The following is a 12,744-nucleotide window of genomic DNA, read 5'->3' on the forward strand; positions in this document are numbered from 1 at the left end:
AAGGACTGGGACAGGGACTCACGGCCCCGGACTGAATACACACGAGAGGTGTGTAATTCTGGGGCCTGCCAGAACCAGCCAGTCCTCACACGGAAGTGGGAAAATAAAGACTGGCGTCTATGCTGCTTGGATTTAACAATGTGTCCAAGCCACGTGCTCTGTGAGCCGGCCTGCTCCCTCAGCATTCCTGGGGGGCCGGGGGCCAGCCGTGGGACAGCCACACCTTCACAAACCCTGAACCATAGGAACATCATGAGGATGCCTGACCAGCAAGAGCCGTGCTCAGATCTCCAATCTCAACTCCAGAACTACGGACAATCACTGGTTTCTGTGGCACTAGGGCATCTCTAAGCATCACCTCATCTCCCCAGCATGGTGCCCAAAGGGTGTTTAAGCTCTCATTTTCTGTGGGAGAGGTTCCAATCCAGAGAGCCGACAATTAAGGGATACCTGCGGTGCCCTGCGAGGTGGCTAATCTCTGCAAATTCTCCAGCAGGAGGCCCAAGTTTGGGGACGTCGGTTTCACAGCCTGAAGGAGCTTTACCAAACTCTCTGCAGTCACAGTCCTGTCTTCAGACATTCTGTGCAGCAGCTTTTCCATCGTCTCCTTGGGTGTTCCGCCCTCGCAGCAATTCAGGATCACCTGCAGCGGCGAGCAATCAGGCAGACAGCAGTTACTGGCACTTCCAAGTGCATCTGACACGCCGCCGGCGAACCCAGCAAGACGGCAGCACGAGGCGCCTGTCCCCGGGTCCTCCTCTGCAGTCTCCAGCACTGCTGTGCCCAGAGTCACTACCTTGTGCTGTGTCGGTAAAAGGTCCAAGTTTTCTCCAAACCGAACAGCTCTGTGAAAATCCCTCCTCCTCAACTGGAGGTCGTAGACTCCTTGTAGACTCCTTGTCCCCCCGCCCCCCACCCCCACCGTTTGCATTTAGTGAGAAGATTCCTACACGAAGCCCGAAGCCCGCATGGCAGCGCGGGGAGCCCACCTCTCACCGGGGTCTTCAGACTGGGTTTGTTTAGACACGGAGACTGAGAAACAGGCAGGCAACTAACGAGTACAGCTACAGTGGTTTTAGCCTGTTCGATAACTACGTGATAGTGGTTAAGAGGTTACCACTGCAGGGCAATCCCGTTATTTTACTTCCTTCTACTCATTCAAACCTTTTCATAGCAATTTGAATGCCCAGGTAATTTACACATTAGTCCATGGCCACCAAAATAACAGATTTAAAGTGCATGTCTGGATTAATTTTTCTTGAGATTCTGTATCTTCGATCTCTCTCATCAGTGCCATATACACGGCTCCAGTCACCATCCCCCACTCCCACCCCCCCTTGTTCTTCCTTGGTGTGCTGGAGTCAGAAGGGCACAGGGCTCCAGCAAGAGGGTGAAGGATAACACCCATGACTGTTATTTTAAAGAGATTTTCCTGTTACAGCAGAACTATTTCCTAATGGACTACAACTCACTATGTGTAACCTGGCTCTTATGGAGCCGATAACATGCGAGATTATTTCAACACACATAATCTACAGACTCCTAGTAACCAAATTTTGAGCTTTCCTTCAGAAAAATACCCGCTTTCAGGAGCAGTCAAGCAGATCAGTCCCAGAAGCATGCCAGAGGATGCCATTATCAAATTAACTCCCATTTAAAAATAAATTTAGCTATAAAACCAAATTAGTTTTATGCATATGAAAGGAATATCTATATTACATATATGAAAGGAACATATACATTATATATTAAACTATCATATTCAACAGTACAGAACACAGTCATTCTCTTTGTTTAATGTCTAATATAACTAGATTCCTATTAAATGAATCATAATTTAAAATTCAAGTGCCTGTATCTGAAAACCACTCTGATTTCAGTGCTCTTTGCTCCTAAGCAATGACCTGATAACACAATGAGGCAGCCATGTACTGTCAACAGTGGGTAGGGGCCTTAAAGCCAGACAGGCCTAGTAGGAAACCCAGTCCTAAAATGTACAGCCGGCTTGACCTTGGGTGAGTTCTTCTGTTCTTTGAACTGTATCTTCCTCATCTGCGAAAGCAGAGAACAATACCAACGCTTGCACACTTGTTATTCGGAGTCTCTAAAGTGAAGCTGCTATTTGTAGAGCCTGACATAATGTCTAGGACATCGTGATCTTTAAATGACAGCGGGTACTGATATCCTTAGGCAGCTGTATGCACAGCGGTAAGAGAACGTGCCGTGTGTCCACGTCTGAGCTCTAGCACGGGCGCCCAGCAGCTGCGTCTTTGGGTAAGCTGCTTCACCTTCCTAAGGGTCTGTATCCTCATCTTTAAAATGAGGGTACTATCTGTGCCTTCATCAAGCTGATGTCAGGGCAGAAATTAATAATGTTTAAAAGGTCCTCAGCACACTGCTCAGCACACAGTAAGCAGTAAATTAACGACTGTCGCAATTGCTATTGTTGTAAGTTTCCAATCCTGAAGTAAAGACACATCTATTTACCATTTCTTACAGAACCCAGGTATGTAAACACAGGGGCCGTGGTGCCTCGATTAGCATCATCCTGTAATAGGAGAGAGTTCTAAAAGGCCCAAGTGCGGGGTGCCTGGGCTCAGTCGTTCAGTGTCTGTCTTTAGCTCAGGTCATAATCCTGGGGTCCTGGGGTTGAGTCCCACAGTGGGCTCCCTGCTGTGGGGGGAGCCTGCTTCTCCCTCTCCCACTCCCCCTGCTTGTGTTCCCTCTCTTACTATATCTCTCTCTGTCAAATAAATAAATAAACTCTTAAAAAATAAAAATGAAAATAAAATAAATAAAAGGCCCAAGTGTACGTTCCACCTGATGCCCACACACTGTGGCCACTTGATCAACATTCACCTCTATGTTCCTGCTTTATTGTTTGGCTTCAATTTTCACAAGAAATAGCTAATGAAGCTCTGGTCGAACCCCAATTCCAAGAGGTGTTTCTGTGATTTATAACTAATTTACGTTCTTCTGCTTTAGTCCTTTCTGTCAAGTAAACTGAAAGTGACAGAGGAAAATGACAGTGTATGGTCTGTCTTGGTGCAGAGAATGAGGCTGAGTCTGGGCTCTTCCTATAAATGCTGTTTTACCAAGATAATGAAATAGTTCAAAGGACACATTCAATCTAGCTAATAAGGAAAAGGTTTGAATGAGTAATCGAATGAAATCCCTAAACAGGGAATCAGGTACTTCTAGAGCTATAAGCAACTTACTTAAACTGAGTGCCTAAAATTAAATTCAGTCTTAAGGTGAAGGAAGCTTAATCTTATTTTGTATATTATCTTTCCCTAAGGAAATTCAAAGGAGTTATAATTTTGGGAACACGTAATTTATAAAGTATAATTTTAAGATTAAGGATTGTTCCCATTTTATATGAAAAAACTACAGTTTATGACCACTGAGAAAAAAAGGAATTCAGAATCCAGTCTTCACTACTGATCCATGCTTAGCCATCCTACCACTGCTTTCTAAACATTTTCTCTTCCCAGACATGTAAGCCACTTCCCAGAGTTTTAAGAATTGATGCCACAGAAGTTCTCTGTCCCTATTCCTTCCTTCCAGATATAAAAATATTTTTAGCACAAAGTTGAAATCAATACCGTTATCTAGTTGACTTGAGAAGTCATGCCAGCAGTTTTATGAGGATTTTAGTAGCTGGCTGGTGGGAGAGTAAACTGGTACAACCTTTCTGAAGGGCAATTTGGCAATATATAGCAAACACTTGAAAAATTTCATACTCTATTCCAAAATTCTACTTCTTAGAAAATTACTCGAAGGAAAGAGTTTGAGAAGTATGCAAAGATCTGTGTGCAAGGATGTGCTCTACACCATTTACCACGGCAAAAAACTGGAAACACGTGTGCAACGATCAACGAATTCTGGTGTGTTCGCTACATAAAATACAACGCAGCTACCAAAATCCATATCATAGTATGGAAATGTATCCACAATGCATTAAATTACAAACCCAAAGGTACTCTGTATAAGCCTATCCTAGGATGACTCAAATGAGAAAAAGTGGGAGCATGTGCTCCAAACTGTTAGCTGTGATCATCTCTGAGTGGTGAGATGGTGAGGGATTTTAATTGTTTTTCTTTTTGCTCACTTCCCCAATTTTTCCTACAGGTGAACAGTGTATCATTTCTATAAAGAAGAAAAGAGTCAAAATTATAATTACAACTGTGTCTACACATTTTCACTCTGGGGGCAACAGTTTCCTATTAGCAGCCCACCAGGTGGGAGCAGGACTATCCACGTACCCAAATACGTGGATACGTGGATTAGATACCCATCCACGTATCCAAACATTTCATCGCAGGGCAGTGTGTGAGTCCCTCAGCCAGCTGCTGCCCGGGGCACAAAGAGACATGTTCAAGAATGTGAATTTCTGGGTGCTTGCCATGCAGTAGGTACAAAAACACTGCAAGGGAAAAAGTGCTATGTGCCACAAAAGAGGTTAAAAAAAGGGCTACATAAACTCAGGAGGGAGGAAGAGGTGCTCGATCCCAGTTACCCTTTTCTCAGTGTCAGGCAGGAATTCCTCCGTGGCTGTTTCCAGGAACTCCAGGATAGGTCTCAGCTGTGTGACACCCTGGATCAGGTCCTCTTTGTGTTCTAGTAACAGAGCAGACAAGGTCGTTCCCTCCTCTGTGCTCCCTGGGGCGGGGGGGGGGGGGGGGGTGGAGAGAGAGAGAGACGCATAGGAGAAGCTAGTCAATTTGAAGAAAATGACAGCATGGTCTGTCAAGAGAGATCTAACAGAATAGTAAAGTGATTCTCAGCCTATTTTGAGCACCCGAATGCAGAATCTCTTTTTGGAGAGGAAAATACTTTATTATTCTGTTTAAACTCTATGAAAGGAAAAAATGTTTCATTTATCTGTCGAAACACAAAGCCACAGAGCCAGCCAGAGGTTAACTTCTGCTTGGCAAGGCCACTGCTTTGTACCTAACCCACATGAGAGAAATTGCAGCCGTTGGTGCTGCCGGCAAACCAGTCTACCCTGGGCACTCAAAACACTGACTGGGATGTGTGGCTTGTGAAGGGCAGGAGAACACTGATGGTCTTCTCCAACTTCAAGGTGTTAGACTAGTTAACTAGGGGACTGAAATGGAGACTCAAATTCAGGCTGTGTACTTGTCACCACCAGCTTCTGGAATTATGTGTAGAACTGATGTGAAAATCACTGAACGATAACTAAGCCGCTGAGGAAATGTATCACTGGAGCAAACCTGACAGCATCTTTCCAGAATAAAACTCAAGCCACTCAGGTGGACGGGGTTTTCTCCTACCTTCTGGCCGCACTGCATCCACACCTTTCGCCTTTCCGTCTAACAACGCTCTCTTTACTGCAGGATTGGAATCTTGGTACAGCTTCAACAGTGACACAACAGTCTGAACGTCCAGGCTCTCATCTCTGACTTTATCCAGGATTCTCTGGAATGCTGAGTGTCCTTCTTCACCCTCAAGACATCCCATTATAGTCTGGGGACACAGGTAACCGGAAAGAGAGATCAGCCAGCTACAAGAACCCCGTGCTCCTTGGATCTAGCGAGTGAAGCCCTCTTTGGCCTTTCCTGGTATTTGGCATCCTGACGGCTTCTGTATCACGGCTCCTCTGGCTTCAGAACACTGAAGCATTCGAGATGGATAAGCACCCGCCTTTCTGATCCCCCCCGCTCGGCCTTTCTCACAGATTCTCCTTCCAAATCCCTACCCATAAGCAGTCCCAAAAACTGGTTCCAACTTTGTTCTCCTGTATGCTCTCCCTTTGGAAAAGCCCTTACATATGCAGCTTTCATATCACCTCTAGGCCAATAACCCTGAAAACTAGCTCCCTAATCTTCAGCTTTCTATTTAAATCTAGAGCCACACAGTTTCTACTAGAAATGCCTTATCCTCCAGAGGTCTTGGCACCACATGCCGCCATCTGGACTCCTTCAACCTGGAAGTACTAAAATACCAGCCACTCCAGTGGTGAAATAAATAAAATTAGTGGGAAGAAGGCCTACTGGAAGGAAGGGTCAAAATTTCTGTTTTAGCAATAATGAATTTATTTTTAGAAAAAATCTAGAACCAAAAGTTAATTTCATGTGCACAGCCTTTATATTTCTACTTGGCAAAACTACAACCTACCTTTGATGTTTTTTAGTGTCAATACTGTAAAATAAAAGTTTCCTCACAAGAAAGCAAAAAGTTATGCTTTTCTGCACATACACACACACACACAAAACATGAAAGTATCTCATGAATATCTATACTTGCAAAGTTCAGCTAGGCAGTTCTTATCAATTCTGGTAGTAATTACAGGTTTAAAATTTTTGTTCAGAGAGATTTTTATCTTTCTCTCCTCCTCCCAAATCAACAGGAATTAGGAACGAGTTAGACTGTGTTTCTTGGCTTTGCTTGAGCGTGCTTCCTGATCGCAGAATGGACATGACATATAAAGCCAAGGTAAACATAAAAAAAAAAAAAAAAAAAGCTTCCTATGATTTTTAGTCATGTACAAAAATAAATTCAGATAAAGGCCAGTTCAGGAATCTGTATTAAGTAACTTCCATGAACCTGAGTAACTCATCTTGTCTCCAGTTTGGAAAATAATGAACCAATGAAATACCAACTCTGCTGAATGCTCAGTTGAATGGCTTTCAGTGGCCTTTATTGAACCTTCCACGCTGTTAGTCGGCCTAAAATCTCGTTAAGGAGCGCCTTTGCCCGGACAGTGGCAGGGACCTGTGTTAGGCACCCTCTAAATGCCCCGTAACAACCCTGCCACCAGGCATTCACGCCCTTGGGCTGCACCTGATGTCATGCTTCCCAGGGAAAGAACATGGCAAGAGTCATGGGGGGCACTTGGGAGGCTCCGTCACCGCGACTTCCCTCTTGTCTACGGGGGCATTCTCTGCCTTCACTCTGGAAGCAGGCTGCCATGTTGTGAGCTGCCCTACACAGAAGCCCATGTGGCAGGGAACGGAGGTCTTCAGCCAACACTCAGTGAGCGAGCTTGGAAGTGAATCTCCAGAACCCTGCCAACAGCCACACGAGTGCACTGGGAAGGGGCCATCCCCCGCCCTGCCCCACCGCGTCCTGAGCTGTCTGTGGCCTTGGCCAATATACCCTGACTACAGACCTGTCAGGGACTCAGCGAAGGACGCCTAGGTTCCTGACCCACAGAGATGGTAAAAACTGTGTGTGCTTTTAAACTGCTAAATGTTAAGAGTAATTGTTATGCGGCAAGAGATACCTAATATAGACCCTCTCGATGCTAATGCGGTCAGTAAACATTAGGTTTTTCTCTCTTTATTTCTCCTTGCCTTCCTCCTTTTCTTCGATGCATCTTAACTGATAACAGCATTTAGCCGTCTTCGCCATCTTCATCTGCCCTACGCCAGTGCGCTTTCTCCTGAAGCTCTGAGTATCGCGAATCCACGTCTCTCAGGACCCAATCTGTCTGGCAGTATCATCTGAGCCGGTGGGGAAGGGACGCTTTCATCAACAGAGCCGTCTGATACGCTTCTCATTATCCTCTCTGCTGTCTCCTCCTCTGCTGAACTGCTCAGCAGTGAAATTAAAACATTTGTTAACTTCATTGCTCAGCAGTGATGCCAGGGTGTGACCATCTGGGGAGAGGAGCAGGGGTGGGCTGATGAAAGGGCCAGGAGGGGGCAGTCAGCTGCCCGGACAGCCCTGCTCTTTGCTCTTTCTTCCAGAACCTACTGGGGACCTGGCACCAGAGCCAGTGTTTTAAGTGTTATTCCATCAGCCCCCTAAGCTGCCTGGGGCTCCTCCGTGCAGTGAGCCCTTTTCTGAAATAGCCCATCTGCCTAAACAGAGGGCGTCCCATATTGTGGCAGGCTGAGGGTCACTGACTGCTACATAAGACGTCAGCCCAAAACAGAGTTCAGCTCTTTAAGCAAACATTTGGAATTCCTTTGATTCTTAGAGTTAAAGGTACTTCAATAAATTCATACCAAATTATGGTCACACGTGTGATCAACATACTTTGATTTATGAATGAACTATAGGTCAATATACTTAAAGATGGGACATTTTCCTTTCCTTTAAAAATTTAATCTTTGCCTTATACTAAGGTCTTTGAATTTACTTATTTTCCCAACTGTCTGCCTACTGCCTTTGGCTTTGTTTGAGTTATGCTGTGTTCTTATTCGCTCACACCTTCCCTGAATGCCAAGGGCCAGACAATGGCACTCATGACACAGACCGGAAGAGCCAAATGCCATCCCAGACACTGTGTACGTGCCATCTACGTAACTCCTCCCGTCGGTCCTAGGAGGCATTATTACCAGGACTACTTTTATTCTTTTTTTTTTTTTAAGATTTTATTTATGCATTTGAGAGAGAGAGAATATGAGAGACAGAGGGAGCATGAGAAGGGGCATGATCAGAGGGAGAAGCAGACTCACCATCGAGCAGGGCGCCTGATGCGGGACGCCATGCTGGGAGCCTGGATCATGACCTGAGCTGAAGGCAGATGCCCAACCAACTGAGCCACCCAGGTGCTCATTACAATGACTACTTAAATGAGAGTCAGAGAGGTGAGAGAACTCGCCTGAGCTCTCGTGGCCAGTAAGCAGCGTACCTGGGAGAAAACCCAGAGCTTACTCCACTGACTTAGCACCCCTTTCATTAGTTGCCACCTCAGATTTTGAGTGTAACCGAATCCACTTACACTGCACTCTCCTGGACCTGCTACGGTCAACGTCATGTCGAACACTGGGTCCTATCTGGACAATCGACACCATTCCTCCTGGTCCTGGGGATTTGTACATAAGACAGGTACCCTGGTAGGTGCTCCATAAATATTTAACTGAACGAAATTCTCTTGCCATAAAACCAATAGCCTTTCTATCGATGGCTGCATATGTTAGATGACATAATTAGCAGAGAGAAGATATGGAAAAACAACAACTTACTTCCATTTCCCATAGACCTACAAAATGAACCCTATTAGCTCACTTCTCAACAGGGTTACCCTAGCCTGTCAGTGAACACAGTCCACAAAACACAGACCTGCACTTTGTGACAACTCTCCAAAGCAGTGACGTGGTCGGAAACATCAGATTCATACAGGAGAGGAGGCTTGTTTGCCTTTGAAACAAAGTTGAAAGAGAAAAAAAAAAGCTCCTAGGTCTTAAGCTTTGGGAGTCTTTCTGGAACTTCAGGTGAAAACTGGATCAAACAGCAAGGAAATCAATAGTAGAAGTTATCTCCTAATTCTAGTCAAAGATTCGCTTTGCTACATACACACTTAATTAAAAGCAGGGACATGGCTAGGAATAAAGAAAGAAGACAATTAAAAGTTCCTGCATAAAAGCTAAAAAAAATTATAAGCTTGCCTTTAAACATAGGTTTTGCTCAGCTCAGCCAGAAAGCCTGTTAGGTCAGTATCTGCTTTCTCTAATGGGTAAGGATATTACACCGAGATAAAGACGGGCAGAAGCCGCTTTCCCATCCCAGCACCCAAGAGATTTCTCCTTAATCAGTTTTGGCTTTGGTTTCACACAATCCAAGCGGCCCAGCCTCATCCTGCATTGTTGCAATCACTGCTTAGGGAATGGCTTTGCCACCTTTCATCATTTATCTCAGGAAACAAAATAAGCAGGACACTAGTTCACGGTGTCCTCCTGAAACTCAGTCCAGGCCAGGTGCACACCTTGTGTCTGTGTTTCAGAAAAGAAACAGGCTAGTCTGTGTCAACTAGAACACGCACAGGCCTTCACAAGCCTCCAGATTTCACATCTAAGCACAGATTATTTTTAATGTTAAGCTGTCTTTTTAATGTTATGCCGATTAACCAAATAACAACAACAAAAAGTGTTTCAAAGCTCCTTAAGAGCTAAAACTCTTTAAACAGAAAAACAACAAACCCCCAGCCTTTACAATTGGAGCTGAAATGCAGACTGGTGTTTCAAGTGAGCAGTTTGCAAATGCTTTCAGTACTGAGGCCTTTTGGGGATTTCCATAGTTTGGTGACTCCAAAAAAATAATTACATATGTGGCAGGATTTCTCTGCTGTCAAGACACTCTATAGGGATAGGGATCCAGTTTTATTTATATGTGACCTCCTAGCAACGAGCTCAATGCCTGGCACACACCAGCTGCTCAGTAAATATTTGCTGAATCAAGGCGTAAGTAAAGAATAACACTTGGGAAAAATGTGTACACGGTGGCCCCTCAAAACAGCGAGGTGCCAGCATAGACACTGTGACATCTGCCATCATACACTAAGAACTGTGCAAGCCATTAACTTCTCTAGCAGCGCTTCTCAGAAACGTGTCTTACTGATATCAAAACAGCAACATGGCAGCTTGTTAAAGATGTAGATGCCCAAGCTCTACGACTATCAGACTCTCTGGAAATGAGGTCTGGAGGTGTACACATTCACGAGTGCACTGGATGATTTTCATATACACTGAACCACTGTTCTAGAGACTGATGGCTGTGAACCAGACACTACACCTGCAGTTCAGTAAGGTACTTCCAAGTGGATAATGGTCCCTATTTGAAAGCATGACTTGCAAATTAGGCTTAAAGTAACAGCAATCCATCTCATGTGTCAGAGCAAATGACCGTGGCACTAAGATATTATAAGACGTTAAGTAAAAAGGGGTTTCAAAGTCAACTAAGTCTAAAAATACTAAGTTAACGCATAAACAAACAAACAGTAGGCGCCACCAACTGAGCTCTTTTTCTCTGTGTCTGGTATTTTAGTGTGAGTTTTCCATCAGTAATCTGCATTAGTTTCACAATGATCCTGTGATGTAGTTGTCCGTGACAACATTCCCAGTTTACAAATTTGGAAATTAAGGCTTACACAGATTAAGTTGTTGGAAGTCACAACACTAGCAAATGGTAGAGCTGAACAGCTAACTGTATATCCACACAATGGAACTCTGCTCAGGCCTAAAAAGGAGTAAATAAGGATGGATAAGCCTCAGGAGAATTATGCTGATGGCAAGAAGCCAGATGAGAAGGAATATAGACTACATGACTCTCTTTATACATAATACTCTGGAAAATGCACATTCATCTATAGAGAGCGAGCAGGTCAGGGTCACCTAGAGATGGGTGGGTTGAAAGGGGCAGGCGGGAGGGATTAGTAAGGGCATAAGGAAACTTAGGGGTGATGGGTATGTTCAGTTTCTTGCTTGTGTTGATGGCTTCGGGTTTTAAAACTTACCGAACTGTACGATTTAAATACATACAGCTTGCTGCGTGTCAACCATACTTTAATAACCGTGTCTATAAGAAAGTTAAAGGAGAAAGAGAAGTACTGGGCCCAAGTACAAAGTCTGTATTTTATTTAATGGAATCGTATGCTCTTCAAGTATTTTTTTCTCTTTTTCTTTCTGCAGCTGAAAGGTACTAAGGAATGTAACAGAATCAGTTTTAAATACAGCCACTAAGTGATTTGTAGGGCTCTTACTCTGACCTCTAAAACCGTGGAAGAAATAACATAAGCCTATAATGATCCCCAACAGTGATTCAGTGTTCTAAGTACTACTACTGTTATTGTCACCAGAAGATTAGGACAAGAATTGGGAGGGAAAAAAAATGTTGGATGAAACCATGTACAGCAAAAATTTCTCAAGCACCCGTTATGTGCCAGACACTTTTAGGTACCAGTGTTAGGAAAAAATGCTTAAAACACAGCTCAAGTAAGTACGCAGGCAACCCTAATAATTTGAGTATTGCTGATCTAGGAGTGCTACTACTCCCGTCACCAAAATTAAGTGGAGAGGAAGTCCTGCAAGGGAAAATGAAGAGGTGTGTCTCTAAGCTATCACGCCAACAAACTTGTGACAAAAATGATAGATTGAACAGTTAAGAGAACATCCACATGCAAAAATATAAAACCAAAATGTCCTTCAGCATAATCAGTACAAAGAATATCAAGGTTTTACAACCTGTCACCTCCCTAACCGAGCCATTGGGGTTAATCCAGTGTCATAAAAAGCTGTTCTCTCAAGAAAGTAATTTACAGTCAACTGTCAATTAACCAAGGTTAAAAGAAATACTTGACTTTGAATTGTTGGGTTTTGTTTTTTTTTTTAAGTAACTTGCTATGAATCTGGGAAATACTTGTACAGTAGAAAGCAGTTACTGCTTGGATGAAGGTAACTAACAGACACTCAATAGCCTACAGTGACACGGGAGGCCTCCCCCACACACTCCCCACCATGCAGATGAGCAAGCCTGCGGGGACGGTGCCCACTGGCTCTGCCAGCACCGCTCAGCATGGGAGGCATGGCTGCGGGAAAGGCGAAGCTAGAGGAGTTCTAAAGTGGCTGCGGAGGCAATCCTGTACATTCAAGGGATGAGAAGTCAGATAGTGAGGAAGCCCCCAGTGGGGATGCGTCTTGATGAGATACTGAAAGAAGGAAAAGGTCAGTTAAGAGCATGATAACCACTGGGCAGTCTTCTGTCAGGCCATTCCTAAACACTTAAACATACGTGACATATGTGTAGCATTTTCCCCTACTGGCAGTAAAACCCAGTGTGCAAGGGCACCGCTCTAAAGCTAGAATGCTTGCGTTTAAATTCCTGCTCAGTCCTACGAGCTCTGTGGCCTTGGCCAGGTTATATACATGAGACCACTCTTCTCATCTGTAAAACAGGGTCTAAAAATCAATAAAACAGTATCCATCCTGGGGGATTTTTGTGAGAATTAAATGTGATAACGTGTGCCAACCACAGCATGGTACGTATTCAATAAAT

General features: G+C 44.2%; 1 protein-coding gene across 1 annotated transcript in view; it reads right to left on the reverse strand.

Annotated features, from left to right (window-relative positions):
- ZBTB40 (zinc finger and BTB domain containing 40) overlaps nt 1–12,744 on the reverse strand; it is a 74,929-nt gene that overhangs the window by 22,718 nt on the left and 39,467 nt on the right. The window contains exons 5-7 of the mRNA XM_047725137.1: nt 5,298–5,490; nt 4,520–4,662; nt 451–643 (exon numbers count right to left, since the gene is read on the reverse strand). Of these exons, the coding sequence (XP_047581093.1) occupies nt 451–643; nt 4,520–4,662; nt 5,298–5,490 (529 nt within the window). The remainder of the gene's footprint in view (nt 1–450; nt 644–4,519; nt 4,663–5,297; nt 5,491–12,744) is intronic.

This window comes from Lutra lutra, chromosome 4 (genome assembly GCF_902655055.1).
Source record: "Lutra lutra chromosome 4, mLutLut1.2, whole genome shotgun sequence".
NCBI classification, from domain to species: domain Eukaryota; kingdom Metazoa; phylum Chordata; class Mammalia; order Carnivora; family Mustelidae; genus Lutra; species Lutra lutra.